At 51.6% G+C, this 19614-nt stretch overlaps 1 protein-coding gene across 1 annotated transcript in view; it reads left to right on the top strand.

Moving 5' to 3' along the window:
* Nucleotides 1-19614, top strand: part of OTOF (otoferlin) — a 111258-nt gene that overhangs the window by 75038 nt on the left and 16606 nt on the right. The window contains exons 11-30 of the mRNA XM_074861233.1: nt 620-704; nt 1611-1770; nt 2971-3157; nt 3487-3673; nt 4257-4480; nt 5521-5629; nt 6105-6288; nt 8571-8691; nt 9300-9400; nt 9844-9934; nt 10393-10509; nt 11709-11861; nt 12340-12529; nt 12922-13046; nt 13674-13808; nt 14295-14456; nt 15290-15409; nt 16533-16694; nt 16991-17153; nt 18078-18208. Of these exons, the coding sequence (XP_074717334.1) occupies nt 620-704; nt 1611-1770; nt 2971-3157; nt 3487-3673; nt 4257-4480; nt 5521-5629; nt 6105-6288; nt 8571-8691; nt 9300-9400; nt 9844-9934; nt 10393-10509; nt 11709-11861; nt 12340-12529; nt 12922-13046; nt 13674-13808; nt 14295-14456; nt 15290-15409; nt 16533-16694; nt 16991-17153; nt 18078-18208 (2907 nt within the window). The remainder of the gene's footprint in view (nt 1-619; nt 705-1610; nt 1771-2970; nt 3158-3486; nt 3674-4256; nt 4481-5520; nt 5630-6104; nt 6289-8570; nt 8692-9299; nt 9401-9843; nt 9935-10392; nt 10510-11708; nt 11862-12339; nt 12530-12921; nt 13047-13673; nt 13809-14294; nt 14457-15289; nt 15410-16532; nt 16695-16990; nt 17154-18077; nt 18209-19614) is intronic.

The following is a 19614-nucleotide window of genomic DNA, read 5'->3' as shown; positions in this document are numbered from 1 at the left end:
AAGGGGTGGATTTAAGGTCCTTGATGTGAGACCCCCAACAGGAGCTGAGATGTTCAATCCCACAAGCCTCAGCAATTTTGCAGACCCCCAGTCCCTCTTTCTGTTGCTGACCTTCATTGCTGGGGCCACACATCTCCACTCCTGTGTTTGCTATCTCCCTTCATGATCTCTGATGTTTCAGAGCCAGGCAGAATTAAACCTTTCTCAGGATGTGTTTAGGCTTGGGGAAAAGCGAGACCTTCCCGAGCCTGCCAGAGGATTTCCTGAGGTGTGAGACTGGCAGATCTATTGTGGAAATTTAGGACTGCAAAGGAGAGGCTGCTCAAATAAATGTCCCTGTGTTTGTTGCCATAGTGGCTGGAAAACTGCATCTTGCTTCAAAGATTAATTTCTTTGCATTTTTTTCTATTCAATCCAAGTATACACTTGCAATACTGCTAAGCAAGAGCTGCCAAGCCCACCATGCCTCTTGGTGTCCTTATACAGACCGAGGTCCTGCACAGACCAAGCAAAATGCATCAGCTCCTTTCCCACCTGACACTGGATACCTCTGGAAAGAGCCTTATGGCTCCCAGGGCATGGAAGAAACTCTGACTCATTCTCCCCTCTTGACTTCCAGGTGATCCACTCAAAAAACCTCTTGCGCAGTGGGACTTTGGTAGGCTCCTTCAAGATGGATGTTGGAACCGTTTATACCCAACCTGGTATGTAAACGCTGTTTGCAACTAGCCCTATGTGGCTACCTACACCATTGAATAAATGGCCTCGCAAGGTAGCCGGGATGATCCTTTTTGAACTTAATTTTAGTATCCTTGATATAAGCAAGTGACCTGGGCTACCATCTGCAGTCAGGAAAGAGCACTCAGCACCTCTGGAGAAGGTTGTGAATCCCATCCTGAAATAAGGTGTTACAGCCTGAGGCTGAGATGCCCTCCAGGTGTGCTGGTCTCTATCCACTGACCTGCTGAGGAAGGAAGCCCAAGGCAACTTGTTTAGGCAAGATATCAACCTTCCAGATAGCCAGAAGTCATGGATCTTGCCCTCTGTGGCTATAAATAAGGCTGAGAGCAAGCAAAGATATAAAGGAAGCCTCCAGAGTCTGCACTTAGGGGTGATCAGCAGATGGTGAGGGGGACCTTAAGGGAGCATCGAGTCTGGTTCCCTGCTCCACAGAAGGACAAAGTCTTTCTAACATGATCCAAAAGGCACCTGAGACCTTAGACTTAGAATTATAGAATCATTTAGGTTGGAAAAGACCCTTAAGTTCATCAAGTCCAACTGTTAACCTAACGCTACCATGTCCACCTCTAAACCGCGTCCCCAAGAGCCACATCTACACATCTTTTGAATAGCTCCAGGGATGGTGACTTCTAGCGATGGAGACTGCACCCCCCCTTCAGACAGTTTATCCCACGGCTTCTCTGTCTTCAACATGAGACACATCTTCCTAATGAATTTTTCAGGGGTTTCTGTCTGAACTCCTCACACCTGAAGATGTCTCTTATGTGTATGTGCAGGTCCCCCCACTCAAGTAGAAGGACGTTTCCAGTCCTCACGGTGATTGCTGTGTCTTATTCTGACAAATGACTCTCTTGTCTCCTGGCTTCCAGAGCACCAGTTCTACCACAAATGGGCCATCCTTTCTGACCCCGAGGATCTCACTGCAGGGCTGAAAGGTTACCTGAAGTGTGACATCGCTGTGGTAGGGAAAGGGGACACCATCAAGACACAGCACAAAGCCAATGAGACAGACGAGGAAGATATTGAAGGGTAAGGGTCCGCAGAGCCAGCCTCACATAGTCTTGCTTGGGAATGACTTTTCATGTCTTGTCACCTTGGATTGTGCAATGAGGACAGCATCCCTCTGGTGAGGCTTCTGGTACTCATACTCACACTGTGCAATGAAACCAGAGGGACCAAAGAACTTGCTGAGAAGAGGGAACATGGGCAGGTTACTGGTGCAAATCCAGGTCACACCAAGTCCAGATTATTCATTTCTATCAGCTCAGACCATCTGCTGGTTTCTGAGCTCTCTATACCAGCACCAGCCTGATGTTAACCAACCTGACATCCCCACTGTCTACCTAATGCTCCTGTTGGCCCTTGGATGGGATGAGGTGGGATAGGGCCTCATCACTCACTGCCAGGGCAGATCAGGGAGGTCTGGATGGGGTTTCCCAGGCTGCGTGGATGGGCAGAGCATCTAAAAAACCATGAAAGAAAAATCAAGAGAGTTTAAAACTTAGTTCTAGCCCCAAAATGTTTCAGGGTAATTAAATATCTCCAAGTGCAATCACGGGCTTTCAAGTCTACCTCTCAGCCTCTCACCACAGAGTCAGAAACCTGTGCTAGTAGCAAATACCAGTGCAGCTTTCTTGACTTTTCATGGACCAGTGGGCTCAAGGCACCACCTGAATTATTTTGAGCCATTGTTCCATGCTGTAGTGGTGACATTATCCCACTTTTCCATGGAAAACTCCAGCAATTCCTCTAGAAATTTTGTTCACAGCATCCCCCATGGCTTTCATTTCTTCCCCCAGAAGACAAAAGCCAAATATGCCAAGAAAACTAATTTGGTGGAGTTCCCCTTGTACCCTGATGAAAAAAGACTCTTCTACCCTCCCATTCATCTGGCCTGCTTTAGATATCTAAATTAGGCTGAGTTTAATTTTCCCTAGACTCCACTGACAATAATAATTATATCCCTTTAGTGGCATGCACTTTGTCCCAGGGGCACCTTAAGGAGATCTTCTAAGATTTTGCTTAGAAAACCACCACTCCCCACCCCAAAACAGGAGGATGGGCAGAAACAGAACAGCAATAAAATGTACGGCTGCAGAAAGGGTCATCTTTGCACCTCCACAGAGCCTGTGCTCAGAAAGTGGGGCAGCTTCTCCCTCTTTGGCAAGCCTCTCCCGACAACCTGCCAGCCCCAGTGACTGTTCCCAACCTTGTCTGTTGATGTTGCAGGAACCTCCTCCTCCCTGATGGGGTCCCTCCAGAGAGGCAGTGGGCTCGTTTCTACATCAAGATCTATCGAGCAGAGGGATTGCCCCGTATGAACACCAGCATCATGGCCAATGTGAAGAAGGCTTTCATTGGGGACAACAAGGACTTGGTAGACCCCTACGTGCAGGTGGCCTTTGCAGGGCAGAAGGTGAACAAACTGCGTGTGGTGCCAGGGTGACCCTGGGAGGTTACATGAGCAGGACCAGCCAGAGGCGGCCAGAGATGATCTCAGCTGTCCTGGCATGTAGACGCTGAGATGTACAGCGAAGCCACCTTCTTTGTGATGTTCCCCCTCTCTTGTGCAGACTGTGACGGGTTTGCAGCACTCTCCAGTTGAGGAAAGGAGCTTGTTGGGAGAGGAGAGTCACAAGGCAGAACGCAGTTTCTGTGCTCATTAGCAAGGGAGCAATTCAGATTGTGAGGGATGGCTTGGGAGCTCAAACCCATGTCTAACATGTCTATCCTTCGACTTGGCAGGGGAAGACATCCATACAAAAAAGCAGCTATGAGCCTCTCTGGAACGAGCAAATAATCTTCACAGAAATGTTCCCCCCATTGTGCAAGCGGATAAAGATCCAGATTCGAGACTCAGACAAAGTCAATGATGTGGCCATTGGCACCCATTTTCTTGATTTGCGGAAAATCTCTAACGAAGGAGACAAAGGTAAAGCTAAGGTGGGGGGCAGACTGAGCTAACTTATTCACAGTAGAGAGACATCTCTTTGGCAGAGTTACCAAAATAGCCTTGGCTCCTTCCCCACCCCTGGAGATAGCTGCTTCTTGGTGCCCAGCTGGAGAGACCTTGATTCCCTGCAGTGGTCTTCTGAGGTCACTGGACACACAGTCTTTGAAAACCAAGCCCTGTCACAAGCCTCCAGCCCAATACCTGAAAGCAAGGACGCCCAAGAACAATTTGCCCTTCCAACAAATTAATTGCCATGAGCGGATGAATATCTGACAGGTTCCCCAATTCACACCCACGTGAACACACGTAGGCAGGAATGTGAGACCAAAGATGGCCTAGACGGGCAACTAATGGGGGTTCTTGACACTCACATTGGGTAACAGGCCCGATGTCTGGTTGCAATTGCCTTTCCATTCCCGCACACGTGCATATTCAAGCCTGCGTCACCCTACACAGACCAGGAAAGTAATGCCAATCCATGAGTGAGCTTGGATGCTGAGGCAAAGGCATGTCCTCCTCCTTGCACATCCCCCTCCTTACATGCACACCTGATCTGCTGCAGGCTTCCTGCCCACCTTTGGCCCTGCGTGGGTGAACATGTACGGCTCCACACGGAACTACACCTTGATGGATGAGCACCAAGAGCTGAACGAAGGTCTGGGTGAAGGTGTCTCCTTCCGGGCCAGGCTTTTGATGAGTCTTGCCGTGGAGATCTTAGACACCAGCAACCCAGAGATCAACAGCTCCACCGAAGTACAAGTTGAGCAGGCTGCATCACCTGCTGATGTAAGTCACCCCTAACCCTACAGCTGCCAGCAGTGAGTCGTGAGTCTCAGGCCTCTTGGTTAATTATCTTTGGTCTCACAAACCGAGGATTTCATTTAGTGTTGCCCTTAAATGTTCTGGATCATGGGGGACCCAGAACAAAGCAAATCTTGCAAGGATTTTATGTTTTATGATCATTCAAATGCTTACCTCTCTTAGGAGTGCTGAGCAGAAGGAATACCTGAGTGAGGGAGAATCCTGAATTTTGAGACGTTTCTCCAGTTGGGTGCTGGACAAGGACAAAGAGAGCCACCTCCTAATGCCAGCTGTCTCACTCCTATCCTTAAGATGGGTTTCAAACAGAAGCCAAGAATCTAATCTGTTTCCCAACCAATTCTGGCAGGGTGGAACTGATCAGAGAAATTGAGAGGCTGTTTCCTGACAAGAGAAGCCCCCAACTTTAGTCTTGATGTGTAGATCCCACATGTCTACAGAGCCTGTGCTCTGCATAAACAGACACATCCAGGCTTGTCCTTCCCAAGGATGCCTACACATGTCGATCCATATGAGCCAAGGGTGTGAAGCAGAAATGGAGAAGTCTGATGACATTGCACCCTCTGTGTGAGAGCTCTCCTTCAGCAGTAAAGTGGCCTTAATTCACCTCCAGGGGAAATGAAGCCACCTGGAAATAAAACCATTCCAGTTCTGAAAAAGCATCCAGGCAGATGGTTTGGTGTGGTTTGATTAACTCAATTTGTGAGTGAACTCAAGCTCATATTCCTGAATGTCCCTTAAACAGTCCCTTGTGTGCAAGGGATGACTGATCTCAACACAAAAGTTAGGCTAAAATCTTTAATTAAACTCTCTCTGCAATGACCTTAGAGACTGCTCAGACTGGAGGAGAGAAAACCCACATTGTCCCCTTGAAAGCCTGAGCAGTGACACTGCACCTTCAAAAAGCCCATGAGGGTGCTCAGAGGTGCCAGGTGATGCACCCCTCTGCCCAAGGGGACCTGCCCTCCTAGGTGTCCCTCTGGCTGACCTTGTGACTTCCCCTGCAGAACTGCACTGGGAAGATGGAGGAGTTCTTTCTCTTTGGAGCCTTCCTGGAAGCTACCATGATCGACAGGAAGATTGGTGACAAACCCATCAACTTCGAAGTCACAATAGGTTGGTGTTTTTTTGGGGAGAGTGTTTTTGAAGCACGCCAGGTGGGGAATGCAGAATCCAAGGCTGAGAGCTGGGATTCTTCCCCATTTTCCAGACCAACACACACTAGAGCACGCAGGGCTCTGTTTAGGGAGAGAGTGGTGGCTACTCTACTGGCACAAGCTACCTGAGGCCCGAAATCATCTACTATGTGCACACTGTGCTGTGGCCAGCGGAGTTGCTCCGTCTCTCACCCCAGTTTTGTGCCCCCCAAGGCTGACCACCAAAGGGAGGGTGGATATTCCTACTTGGCTCGAGAGAGAACAGACACCCATTGCTAATTCATGATTCCTGGGCATGGTTTCAGAGAGTTGAACTCCACTGTTCCCCATGGTTCCTGCAGAGAAAGCTTCTCTGCAACCTGAATTAAAGCCAAAAGATTGAGTCCGATTGGAGTTGCAACCCTGTGACTTTATTTCACACTTCTTTTCTTGAGGTAACTATGGGAACCAGATCGATGGCATGACCAAACCCATCCTGCGGAGAAAGAAAGAGGGAGGGGATGGGGATGAGGAGGAGTCTGAACTGCTCCAGAACTCAAGTGAGGATGAAGGTGATGAGGATGGAGAGCTGGTTTCTGTTTCTTCATCTCAACCCGTGAAGCCCCTGGTCACAGACAGGTAAGCATGCCTGGTGGCCGCTGCAGTGCCACTGGGTAGAGGTGTGGCTCTTGAGTCAGACGTGGTCTGTAGGTGTTCCCACCCACGCTGGCTGTCCGAGCTCCCACCCCTCTCATCAGAGGTGAGGTCAGTGCTGTCGCGGGGCCTGGAGTCATTCAGCCAAACAGACCTGGGAGCGGTGGTGGGGACCAGACCTCCATGCCCTGGAAAGGGAGATTAGATACCACGTGTAGATTCCTTGTCTTGGATACTACAGTTGGCCAGCTGAACACCCCCCACCCCATTCCCTACAGTTGTGAGCATTCCTGTGGATTCTCTGATGTCCAATAAGGGCTGAATTTACCTCCCAGGCTACCCTACAAAGAATGTCCTCCATCCACCTGGCCAGATGTGCACCCAAATCATGGCTGTCCGATACCTTTAGTGCTCTTCCCCTATGGCAAATAGGGATGAAGTTAACCAGTGGATTAAAAAAATTGTTGGTGGGCACTGGAAAACCATTCTCGTACATAGAAGTTCCGTACATGTAAAAAACCAGTCTGAAAACAGGGCCTTCCCTAGGATTGCTGCCACCTTTGGCGGCCCAACCCAGCACTGCGCATCAGGGAGGAGAGGTTTGCCTCTGTGCAAAGTCCATCTGGAGATGAGGTGAAGGTAATTTGTGAAGGTAATTTCAGTAGCAAAGGTAATTTCTGCTGAGACAAGGTGTATTTCTTCACTTGGGATCTTAAAAGCTGGACACGGTCACTGCCAGGCAGGGAGGAGCGGATGCCAATACTGCTGGGAAAAGTCCTTGAGAATGTGTTAGGCAGGGGATTGGGGTAAAAGACTTTAAATCCTCTCACTCTCCCTAGTTTGCAGCATCTCTCTTTTGGTCAGTTTGTCTGTCCCCATTGCTTACAGCCATTGCCAGCCACACTCTGGTGTTTAACAGAACCAGAACTTGGGAAACTGGGTCCTACCCTGGGTCTGAGGCACAGCTGGTTGTCAGTGGACAAATTGCTTCTGTTTTCTCTGTATCGGTTTCTCCAGCTATAAATTTATGGCATTTTGGGGGTCTGCTTTACAAATTGCTTTGTGATGTGCAGGTAATACAGACAAGATCCAGACAGCTGCAAGTGTGATTCTGGTGGGTGCTTTCCACCCCAAGCAGCTGGATCAGAAAACTGAAAATGGGATCAGCACATGTGTCTTGGGATGTCTGGGCTGGGCTTCAGCCGCAGCCTGGATTTGAATACAAAGGATGAGGACTAAGGAAAGCTAATTGGATTTAACCTGATGAGATATGCTTAAAGTGGATTTTAACTGTGTTATACGCGTAGATAGATGTTAATAGAATTAACTGGCTGACTTAATTCAATTGGGAAATGAAACAACCCACACCGAATCGAGGGTATTTGCGCTCCAGATAAAAGCGTCTACCTGGGGTTTCCTCACTTGTTTCCCAGCTCCTCCTCAAGGTGAATGCTAAAAGGAGATGAGAAGCACCGATGGTTTTTGAGCCTGTCCCCTGGGCTCTGACTTTCATGCGTTTATCATATATCTCCAGCCCTGGGTGCTGGGAGCCTCCTACTCAACCGTGTGTTGATGTCTGCTGACATCTCCTGGCTGGAAGTACCCGATGCCTTCAGAAGGATGAGCTGAAGCTGGTTTTTAACTCAGGGTGATCCTGGGTGCAGCAGAATCTGCAGTGGCTTTACACTGGGTGGATCCCAGCTCACGGCCAGTGCTCAGGCAGCCAAGTAACATGAACCATTCTTCAGCCTCATCCTTCTTTTAGCTGTACCACGACTATTACCACTCCATGCCACCAGCATGTGGAAACCTGGCAGCTCAGCCAAGGGCAGAGACCTCTGCCTGCTGCAAAAGCCAGGGGACTATAGGAGATGCTCACCAGCATTCCGAAAATGGTGTTCGTGCTTCGGTTTCCCTTGTGCTCACACTGCTGCCACGCTGGAGATGTTTGCTCTCTGCTGGGCTATGGGTGAGGTTGTGGGAGTGGGACCTTCTCTGATATCTCTCTAGGTCTGAGATGGGAAATTTGCAATCCCTGGGCCAGCACCCATCCACCCTGGGTCTGGTGCTGGGAAGGGTGCTAGGAGAGCTGGAGTCTTGGTTCTTCAGAGTTCAATTCACCTCAGCCCCCTCTCTCCCACACCTGACCTCCTATATCCCCCCCCTTCCCCGTCACAGCTTGCCTCCCCAGGAAAGGTGTGGGACAGGGGCTGTTCCTGGCCAGGAGCGTTGCCACCACAGAGCATCTTTTCTGCCTCCTCTTGCAGGAACTACTTCCACCTGCCGTACTTTGAGAAGAAGCCCTGCATTTATATCAAGAGCTGGTGGCAGGACCAGCGCCGCAGATTATATAACGCCAACATCATGGACAAGATTGCGGACAAGCTGGTCAGTGTGTGCTGGGGAGGGAGGGAGACAGCTCAGGGCACGGGGCACACCCAGGCTCCCTGTGCATCTCCGCAGCTTCTCACAAAGCAGGGACAAACAGCGCAAGGACCCGCTAGCAAACTTGTGCCAGAAAGGGAGAAGTTTCCCAGTGCTGAAAGCTCCATAATTTGCATATCCAAATCCTAGGAGCTCATTGAATTTTCTGTGGGTCGGACCCAGGTGTCCCAACCAAAGGGGGCAGGAGCCAGGGAGGCTTTGTGCCCCTGGTGACCCATTTGTGTGTCAGAACCTCGTTAACAGTCTCAGCTAATTCCCAATGAGCTTTTGGGACATCTCCATGTTGGCAGGGTCACAGCAGGATCTGCAAAGGGCATGTCCAGCCAAGACGGTGTGGACCTTGGGCAACTAGTCTTATGGAACCATTCCCATCACCTAAAGCCAAATATGTGCCAGATCTGAGGCCAACAGGTCTGCAGAAGCAGCAGATGTTTCCCACTGGCAGCTCCCACAGGGCTGGTCTATGGAGGGTTGGACCTCAATGGGGAGTTTGCCCCATCATAGGGATCTGCCCCACCGCCCCCTCACCGCTTCCCCCGTTGATGCTGCAGGAGGAAGGGCTCAACGACGTACAGGAAATGATCAAGACGGAGAAACCGCACCCGGAGCGCCGGCTCCGAGGGGTCCTGGAGGAGCTGAGCAGTGGGTGCTTGTGAGTAAAAGATGGTGACACGCTGCAGACCACTACTCTCTGTGGGCCTGTGGGCAAGGCCATGAGCATAAGCTCAACTTGCCTGAGCCTCTGGATGATGGGCAAGCATTTAATTGCATTGCCATGCTGCCATATCAGCTGCCTCTGGCTTGGAGCGTGGGTGAGGTGACGCTTACATCTGCACCCTAAAGACCCTAAACCAGTGGTGAAAGCCTCAATCTTGTGGCCCCCACAGGCCTGATCAGCACCTATTGCCCGCACACAACACTCAACATTGGGTGCAAAGAGGCCACTTGGCTGTGATTGTGTTGTGGGCTGAGGGGAACAAGGACATTTCCCTCTGGTGAGGTGCTCTCCTGCTGGCAGAGATCCAGCTGGCCATGGCTCCTTGGGGAGAGTCCACGGGCTCCCACAGCGTTCATGCTGCCAACCTTTTCTACCAGGCGCTTTGTGACGTTGGCTGACAAGGACCAGCACCACTCTTCCCGCACGAGGTTGGACCGGGAGAGACTCAAGTCTTGCATGCGGGAACTGGTAAGTGGGATTCAGCTGGGCAGGGAGGAGGATTCATGAATGGGGGCTGGGCCTTGTCAATGCAATGGGGAACCTTGGTCCTTGGGTGTGCTGATTTCCAGTCTCTCTGGATTGAGGGTTTGAGGTTTATTTCTGAATAGAGGAGCCCAAGACCACTTGGGTCTTGCACAGGTCCCAGGCAGCACTTGGGTCCATGTTGCTGCCTCTCCTCCACCACACTCTGCTTTGCCTTGGAAAGAAAGGAGCTACATTGCTGTCAAACAGCTGAGGATGCTGGGAAGGGGTAATTTAGGGGAACACTGCAGAGCAGAGCTACTCCAGAGATAAATATGGCCTAGATTTTAGGGCTGGTAGCCCAGAAACTTGCAAAGACCAGGGATGTGCCTGGTGCTGCTTCCTTCTCCATGCTCCATTCTACTCTTGCTAATGTGGTGTCCTGGGCTCCTTTTTAACCACAGGAGAACATGGGGCAGCAAGCCGCGACTCTGCGGTCACAGGTGAAGAAGAACACCATGAAAGACAAGCTGAAGCTGGTGCAAAACTTCCTGCAGAAACTCCGGTTCTTGGCGGATGAGGTGAGTCCCTCCGCATGTAGAGATGGACTTAGCTGGGTCAGCGCATGGAGATGGTGGCCTGGAATGGATGGAGACCTCTCTGTGAAGGCTGTAGGCAGGAGAGGTCCCCAGTAGCCCAGGTCTTGTGCAAGGAGCCACTCCAATTCTAACGCACTGCCCCACACCTCCCAGGCTTGCCCGTGCACTGCTGGCTTGGAAGAAGTCAGCGCTAAAACAAATTTAAGAGTCCTTCCCAGCCAGTAACAGAGCTGGGTCCTCTCACAGCTGAGCTGGAAGCGTTGGCAGGTCAGGCAGTTCCCTGGGGGATCAGCCATCGGGAGGTGACACGTGTCCACACAGTGTTAAAGTCAGCAGCAGGGAGCCGTTTCTGATCCTGGCTAGGTAGGGACTTGTTAAAGTGGCTCTTCAAAAGGCTGTGGGATAAAGGCCTGTCCTCTCGCAGAGCTCAAACCATCTAATTTTTATTGTACTCTTTCTTCACTCCAGCTCATGGGTGAGAGATTATAGTCCAATATATTAGAGCTGTTCACAGCGTTTCCAAAGGAAATATTTCCCAAATAATCTGCAAAATATTTTTTCCTTCTTTCAGAAAATTACACCTTTCCTCTGATATTTTTACAATTGGGATTGGGTCAGCCATGGGGGGTTATTGGCCCTCATGGGAGCTGTAGCTGTTGCAGCTCCCGTTCTCATTTCCCACGGCAGGCTCCCAGCCTCAGTAATGTTGCCCTTCTTACAGCAAGGTCGTCCTTGGCTTTGACTCACCACAGCAGAACATAAACCAGACTATAAGGTGTGATGGGACCTGCCCAGACAGGGTACCTCTTCCATAGTAAGTAATGAAGGTGTGGCCCTGGCCCTGCAGTCCTCATGGCCACTGAATGAAGAGAGAAGGAAAATCTTTAGTCTTCTAATCCAATTTTTCTTTTTTTTTTTTTTTTTAAACTAGAACAAATGTAAATCCCGGTTTCTTTCCTGATAGGCTTCACCCTGCTGAGCTTAGCTCAGAGCAGCCTTTCTTAAGCAGACAAGCTTCTGCAGTGGGAGGCTCAAAACCATTTCAGTGGCCCTAATGTGGCAATAGGTGCATCCATCTCCTGTAGCATCTGCTGAATTTGCCTTCACAAGGTCCCCAGCCCTGCTGGTGCCTCAGCAGTCAGAGTTGAGGCACTGACAGGGCTCTTCACTGGTGTTGACAGCCCCAGCACACTATTCCCGACATCTTCATCTGGATGATGAGCAACAACAAGCGCATCGCCTATGCCCGCGTCCCTTCCAAGGATATCCTCTACTCCATTGTGGATGAGGAGATGGGCAAGGACTGCGCCAAAGTGAAAACCATCTTCCTCAAGGTGCCGGTCTGTCTTTCCTGGGGGATCTGCAGCCAAGAGGAGGGAGATGGAGGAAGGACAGACTGGGAGGATGGGAGATGAAGATAAGAGCGCTGTGTATCCAGTTTTGCTGGGGCTTGAATACTAGGCCAAACAGACCCATACTCTACAGGTGGGGTGGAAGTCTGCTGCTAGGAAGTGTGAACCACTGATCTTACCCAGTCCAGTAAGTGAGAAATGTTTGGAAGGAGAGATGTTTGATCCAGCTGGCCACAAAAGAGGATGCTGGCCTAGAAAGAGGAAGCCAACATGGTGGGAAGAAGATAATGCATGAGCCAGAGTAGTATCATGATCTGAAGTGGTGAGGGCTGGGTTCCTGGTTTTAAGGGGCAGCGGTATAAGAGGTGCACCAGAAGGAGCTGGATGCTACAAGAGGTGGTCTGTCCATCTCTAAGGCCTTCCTGATATCCATGTAAACTCTTCTGCCCTTTGTGCCCAGCTACCTGGGAAGAGGGGCTTTGGATCTGCTGGCTGGACAGTTCAGGCCAAGATGGAGATGTATTTGTGGCTGGGCCTCAACAAACAGCGCAAAGACTTCTTGAGCGGCCTGCCCTGTGGCTTTGAGGAGAAGAAGACTGCCAGAGGCCAAAAGCTGCCATCCTTCCCACCCATCAGCCTCCTTTACACCAGTAAGAACCTCCTGCCTGCAGTGGGGCTGGGGACAGGACATGGAGAGGGCAGGAGGGAGCCTGGCTGGACACTACTTGGACCAAGGGCTTCCAGGAGCTAAGGGGGAAATAATTCCAGTTGTCCCAGTCTGAGGTCCCACACTACTCCCAGTGGGGTGTGGGAACTGTCCGCCCTCTTCCCTACCCCATTCATAGCTGTCATTCTGCACATGGCGAGCAGGGCACCAAGGATGACTGTATGCGTTCAGGACTCGTGCTTTGAGCCTGTATCCTTCATCAGTCGCTGGCCCTGGGCAAAAATGTGCCCCTGAGACCTCGGTCCTCAGGCTGAGCCCCGCAGCTGGGCTCTGGGGTTGTGTATCAAGCTGTCTCACTTCCTCCCTCTCTTGCAGAGAAGCAGGTTTTCCAGCTGCGAGCCCACATGTACCAAGCCAGAAGTTTATTTGCAGCTGACAGCAGTGGCCTTTCGGACCCCTTCGCACGAGTCTTCTTCATCTCCCAGAGCCAATGCACTGAGGTAAACACCATCTCCTGACCTGGAGGGCTGGGCTGGGCTCTGGCGTCGCATGTCCCATCAGCTCTCCATCCTGCTCCCCTGCCACAGGTCTCGTGACTGCCAGTGAATCAAGGATTAGGGTGATCGTGGGGTCCTGGGGTGGGAAAGCAGCCACAGCACTGGGGCTTGGCTGTCTCCAGGAGCACCTTCACAACATGTCCCCCCTGCACCAGCACACGGCTTATCCTGTGTCCCGTGTCTGCCTGATTAGGAGAAACTGGAGCATCTTGAAGTGGTTTTTGTGTCTTCCCTTCCTGGGCTGAGGGTTGCCAAGCTTTAGCAAGCCTGGTGAACACTGGAGAAGGTCAAGGTGTCCCTGCCCATGGCAGGGAGGCTGGAACTAGATGATCTTTAAGGTCCCCTTCCAACCCCAACCATTCTATTATATGATTCTATGATACAATTTGTGTCTGCTTGCCTGCTGTTGGGGGTTTTTTCTCAGAAGAGTCCTTGGGAAATACCCCATGCCTCACTGGTCAAAAAAAGTGTGCAGCAGCCTGCTAGTGCTGCCAGGCAGCTGCGACCAAGACCCAGTCTGCTGCCCTTAGCCCCTACCTGGAGCAGTAAGTCCCTCCCCGATTCTTGCAGGTTCTCAATGAGACCCTTTGCCCGACCTGGGACCAGCTGCTGGTCTTCGACAATGTGGAGCTGTATGGAGAAGCCCATGAGATGCGGGATGACCCTCCCATAATTGTCATTGAGATCTATGACCAGGACACAGTGGTAAGATGAATCCCAGCAAAGAAAAATGTTTATGATTTAGATGCTGCGATCACTCCTGAGTCAGAGGCAGGGCAGATGGAGCAGAGGATGTGAGAAATAGTTTTTCTCCTGACCCTTGGAAGATGGTCCCCCCGATATCTCCCATGGCATGAGCAGCCTCTGCTGCTCATTAGATCTCAGACTCCCCTTAATGATATCTTAGTTTTGGAGAGTGAAGCAAGAGCTTTTGTGAGGCTGGAGGCACGGAAACATTACCTAAGCCTTTCCCTTTAGAAAAGCTGCTCAGCCCCGGCCACCATGCTGTCCCAACCCCAAGCCACCTCCTTCACCTTATTTGAAGAAACCAGGGGTAAAAACTCACTGAATTCTGGTGTCCAGGCCCAGTGGGTTGGTCCTGTTCTGACCACAATGGGGAGAGCTGTGGGGACTAACCTGGGAGACCTCGTGTTGGGTCACCAAACCCAAGCACTCTCTCTGCCTCTCCAGGGCAAAGCTGACTTCATGGGCCGCACCTTTGCTAAGCCGGTGGTGAAGATGTCAGATGAGGACTACTGCCCCCCGCGCTTCCCCCCGCAGCTGGAGTACTACCAGATCTACCGGGGCAACTCCACAGCAGGCGACCTGCTGGCTGCCTTCGAGCTGCTCCAGGTACCAGCTGGCCAAAGCCACCCCAGACCAAGGGAGGGAAAGGATGGGATGGAGAGTTGCAAGGGAGCGGGGCTTTAACCCATGCTTATATATCTTAGGTTCTGCAAAGAGCAGGTAGTTCATACATCCTAGAAAAGCTAGAAGGGTATAACACAGCTACTAACCCAGTGAGGGGGCAGCTCCTGCCCAGCTATGCTTGTCAGGATGATGTGCAGCGAGTCCCAGGTATCTATCCTGTTGGACAGGACACCCCACTAAAAGTGTTGTATTAGCCCAAACTCTTTACAACATCGCTGGGATATTGGAGATGCCAGTAGGAGTCCTGGTGTTCTTGGAGATGCCAGTTTGAAGGTTTCAGGAAAAAGGAGGGTGAATTCATAGCAGCATCCCAAGAACATGGTGAAATTTGAGCCTTGTAGTCTGTGACGGTGGCAGAGTTAAACTCTCCCACTTCTGTGCCTCTTTTCCCATACACTGAAACCTTTGTATTTGCTCCTGGGCTGAGCTCTTGGGCCATTTCTGCATCTCTTCACGCCCACCCCAGGCAGAGGCAACTCCCTGCAAGAAGAAAAGGAACAGCCCTGGGGTTGGGGAACATTGGTGGGCTGAGAAGTTTGCTTTGCTACTGCTCTCTCCTGTGTGGAAGCACAACCCTGCCCAGCACCTTCCCAAAGCACAGTACAGTTGGGTGGGTGCTCAGCAACCCCTGTGGCTCCTGCACCCTCAGAGACAACACAGACCCGATGCACGAGACCATGGTGTGCCACTTACAGCTGAGATGGACAAAAAACCTCCTTCCCAGCAGATCCTAATCCATGCTGCATCTCTTCCAGATTGGCCCTGGGGGCAAGTCAGACCTGCCCCCAATTGATGGCCCCACAGACATGGACCGGGGCCCCATCCTGCCAGTGCCACTGGGGATTCGTCCAGTGCTGAGTAAATACAGAGTGGAGGTAATTACCTTGGAGCACCAGATTTTAGTGTTGTGTGGGTCAGGAGAGCCTGTCCATGAGTGTGTGAAGTTCAGGAGGGATCTTTGAGGCTCTGATGATTAGCTGGGCACCAAGACCAGATGTCTGCACTGCAAGGATCTGTCTGTACGGGCTGCAGAGGGAGAAGGGCTGCAGCAGCCCAAAAGAACAGGCAACTGGATCACTTCTTGCTGTCTTAAATGTGAGCACCATAGCAAATAAACAGCTCTTGGGCTGAGACATGATGCAGGTTAGACACATGTAATACATCTCCACCCAAAGCAGCCCCCCAGGTCAGGTAAGCTGCATCCCACCAATCTCGGGCATCGAGGGCAGGATGCCTCTCATGTATCTGTAGATATCTGAAGGGTGATGCGTCCAAGCAGGGTCCCTCTCCCTTGGTTGTCTTGGTAGACGATGGTGATCCAGGCAATGCAGCCGGTGACGTTCGGTGCACAGTCGTAGGTATCTCCGCTCAGGTGAGATGCTGCTGACCAGATGTCCAGGTCTCTGCAGGGATGCCAGCTCCTGGTATTCCAGACATTTGCATCTGGTTAAATAAATTGTATTTGTCTGATGTGCAAGGTGAATACAGCTGTGGGGAATCAGGAGGCAAAAAAATCTCAGTTTAGGGGAACTTTTAGTCATGGTGGCAGTCTGTTATCCTAAGAAGGGAGAGAGAAGTTTCCCCCGTGATACCAATATCATTTTGACAAAATGATGCCAGTGCTGACTCAAGAGTCACTGTGGATGGACAAAGCCGGTCTGGTCCTGCTCTACAGTGTCCCACGGCAGAAAAAGGTGAGAAAGAGAGACAGACAGAAAAGGGAGTGTTGAGGGCAGCAGGTTGGAGGTCTTAGGCTGCTGCAGATCAGGCGTGGGGTGGATGATGTGGGGTGTCAGAGCAAGACTGTGCTGCAGCCCTCAGCCACATGGAGGAGGAGAAGGTACCTCTGGGACCCACCACTGCCCAGGCAATGACATCTGCAGCAGGGTCCCTGCTCCTGGGGGATATGGAGAACCAACTCCTTTGACTCAAGCCTGGCTCCAGCCAGGGGCAGTCCCTCTCACATTTATGTTCTTCCTTCTCCTCCTCCTGCCCTAGATCTTGTTCTGGGGGCTCAGGGATCTGAAGAGAGTGAACCTGGCCCAGGTGGACCGGCCCCGTGTGGACATTGAGTGTGCTGGGAAGGGGGTCCAGTCAGCCCTTATCCAGAACTACAAGAAAAACCCCAATTTCAGCACTTTGGTCAAGTGGTTCGAAGTGGTGAGTGTTTCCTCTTCTCCCTGAGCCCTCAACTGAAACCCAGATTTTCTGGAGCCCAGACCATGGCTCCTAGCCCCTTGCTTCAGTTTCCCCTCAGCGATGGAGGACGTGAGCACCATCCCAGCTGGCGATGGCCTTTCTCTGAGGGCTCCCAAGCCACGCTTTGCTGGAGCTGCTCTACACCTCTTCCTCCAACACAATCCCTGGTTTAGTCCCTACTGGCCTTTCCACCACCAAAGTAGACATCCCACAGCCCACACCCAGCCCTTGATAACCAGCACATCTTTGCTTCCCAGGACCTCCCTGAGAATGAGTTGCTCCATCCACCCCTCAACATCCGGGTGGTGGACTGCCGGGCTTTCGGGCGTTACACGCTGGTGGGGTCCCACGCTGTCAGCTCCCTCCGAAAGTTCATCTACCGCCCACCCGATAAGAAAGCCCAGCACTGGAATATGACAGGTATCAGGCTTGGGCCATGGGGGCCTGGCTGGTATGGGTCATTGGTGGGCCATGGCATGCAACTGGGGGGCATGGAAAAGAGGGAGATGGGTTGTAAGGACTACGGGACATTGCCTGCTTGTTGGTTGAGCAAATAATGCTTCAGGGTTTGGGTCAAGGGGGTGAGAAGGCACAGGGTGAAACTGTGATTCCCCGTTGATGTTTTTGATCTGTGGGTCTCACTGTGGTAACTGCGTGCTCCCCCTGATACCTGTAAGACAAGAAAGGCTGGTTCACCTCTGACATCCCTGCAGCTTTATGGCTCCAGACTCCCCAAATGCTCCTCAAGACTGGGAGATGAATTTGCCATGCTCTATGCCTGCTGCTGCTTTGAGTAAAGACTACAAAGCTACATTGGGACTGGGGGGGGCCACCCTCTCAATCCCAACCACCACCCCAACTATCAGGACCAGAGAATTCCCCACAGCAAAACACATCACAAACCCACTTTCCCTGCAACCAGCACAGCAGCTGAGGGCTTGGTGAGCCACAGGAATCGCTTATCTCCTCCCAGTCCTTGGTGGGAGTGAAGGTGTACTCTTGGTTGGGCAGAGACAGGAGGTCTGGGGGCCATCCCTGGTTCCAGCCAGAGGTCTAGACCTGTGGTTGTCTCCATGCCAGGTGATTCTTTCAGGGCAAGCATCTTCTCTGCCTCTTCTCCTCTGGACGCTGGTGCAGGTGGAAAAAAAAAAAAAAATCATTTCTCATCATCTGCTTTCCTTTGCTATGGAAGGGTTATTTAATCATGCTGTAAGGGTCTATGCTCATATCCTCTGCTCTTCTCTGAGCAAGGTGGTGAATCTTTAGGATCTCACCTGAGCTCTCAGTTTCTCCTCTACACTGTCCTTCTCTCTTGTTCTTTCTCGTCCTCTGTCCTCTGTCCAGCTAAACACCTCAACGGCTATCTGGCAATGGCCAACGGGGCCCATCACTCTCGCCCCACAGGGGAGATCGTTGTCAATATGGAACCTGAGGTTCCCATCAAGAAGATGGAGACTATGGTGAAGCTGGAAGCTGTGAGTATCTGTATGTCAGCACCACTTCAGCATCTCTTTCCTCACTGAATTGCCAGTCTTTGAGGGATTCCACCCAAATAGAGGCTGCCTTCTCCTGCTGAACATGGAGTTGGGCTGATGCCTGGATGCTTGGGTCATTGTCATGGTTGATCCTGATGCTTGGGTCATTGTCAGTCCTGCAAATTGACCTCTTTCTGTCCTCCCTGAAATTAGCTGGTGCTTGCTGCCCAGAAAGGACTGTCCTGGGCTAGGCAAAATAGACAGCTTTATGTATGCAATGAGCATCCACAAACACAACCCTGTCCCTATCTGTGACCAACACAGGCACAAGTGGCCCATCAGAAACTCTGTACTACATTCAGCTGTGGGGCACCAATATCAGAAGGACATGGACCTCCTTGAGCGGGGCCAGAGGAGGCCACGAAGATGCTCGGGGGGCTGGAGCACCCCCCTGTGAGGACAGGCTGAGAGAGTTGGGGGGGTTCAGCTGGAGAAGAGAAGGCTCCGGGGAGACCTTAGAGCGGCCTGCCAGGACTGAAAGGGGCTACAGGAAAGGGGGGAGGGACTCTTGATCAGGGGGGAGGGATAGAACATGGGGGAATGGTTTTAAACTGAAAGAGGGGAGATTTAGATGAGATCTAAGGCAGGAATTCTTCCCTGTGAGGGGGGTGAGGCCCTGGCACAGGTTGCCCAGAGAAGCTGTGGCTGCCCCCTCCCTGGAAGGGTTCAAGGCCAGGTTGGACGGGGCTTTGGGCAACCTGGGCAAGTGGAAGGTGTCCCTGCCCATGGCAGAGGGTTGGAACTAAATGGTCTTTAAGGTCCCTTCCCACCCAAACCAGTCTGGGATTCGCTGATAAATTCCCCACCCCCACAGCTGCAGCGATCCTGCCCTTTCAAAGGGCTGCACACTGTGCAGCCTCTGCAAGCACCCAGGGTCACGCAGATTTCCCTGATAATTTTTCCTTTTTACAAGAGCTCTGAGACACTCAGATGCCTACATCGGCTCCCTGAAATACCCGTTCAGCTCTTTGAAATGCCTGTTTGGCAGTCCAGAGGGGTGGTGAGCACGGTGTCACTGCACAACTGCTGTACAGCAGGTCTGAGCCAAACAGGACACAAGAGATGCGCAGAGCTGGTCCGGGCACAAAGAGTCCATCTGAGGTGACCAAAGCTCTTCAGACCTGTTGTGTATGCCTCGAAAATTTGGCACTGTATGCATTGGACAGGCAACGTGTCCCAGAGGCATCAGGCTTTGTTCACACACTGACATTTTCTTGCCCAGAACAGGAATTTCAACTGCTTCTCATACCCAGAGCTCCCTCCACAAAAAGAAACAGATTTCTTTTTCAGGAAGCCCTTTGCAGTAACACGCACGCACAACCCCCCAGACAAGCAGCACAGGTCAT

Source organism: Strix uralensis, chromosome 3, assembly GCF_047716275.1.
Source record: "Strix uralensis isolate ZFMK-TIS-50842 chromosome 3, bStrUra1, whole genome shotgun sequence".
Classification (NCBI taxonomy): domain Eukaryota; kingdom Metazoa; phylum Chordata; class Aves; order Strigiformes; family Strigidae; genus Strix; species Strix uralensis.
Note: the sequence above shows the minus strand (reverse complement) of the source record. Positions and strands in the feature narration are given on the sequence as shown.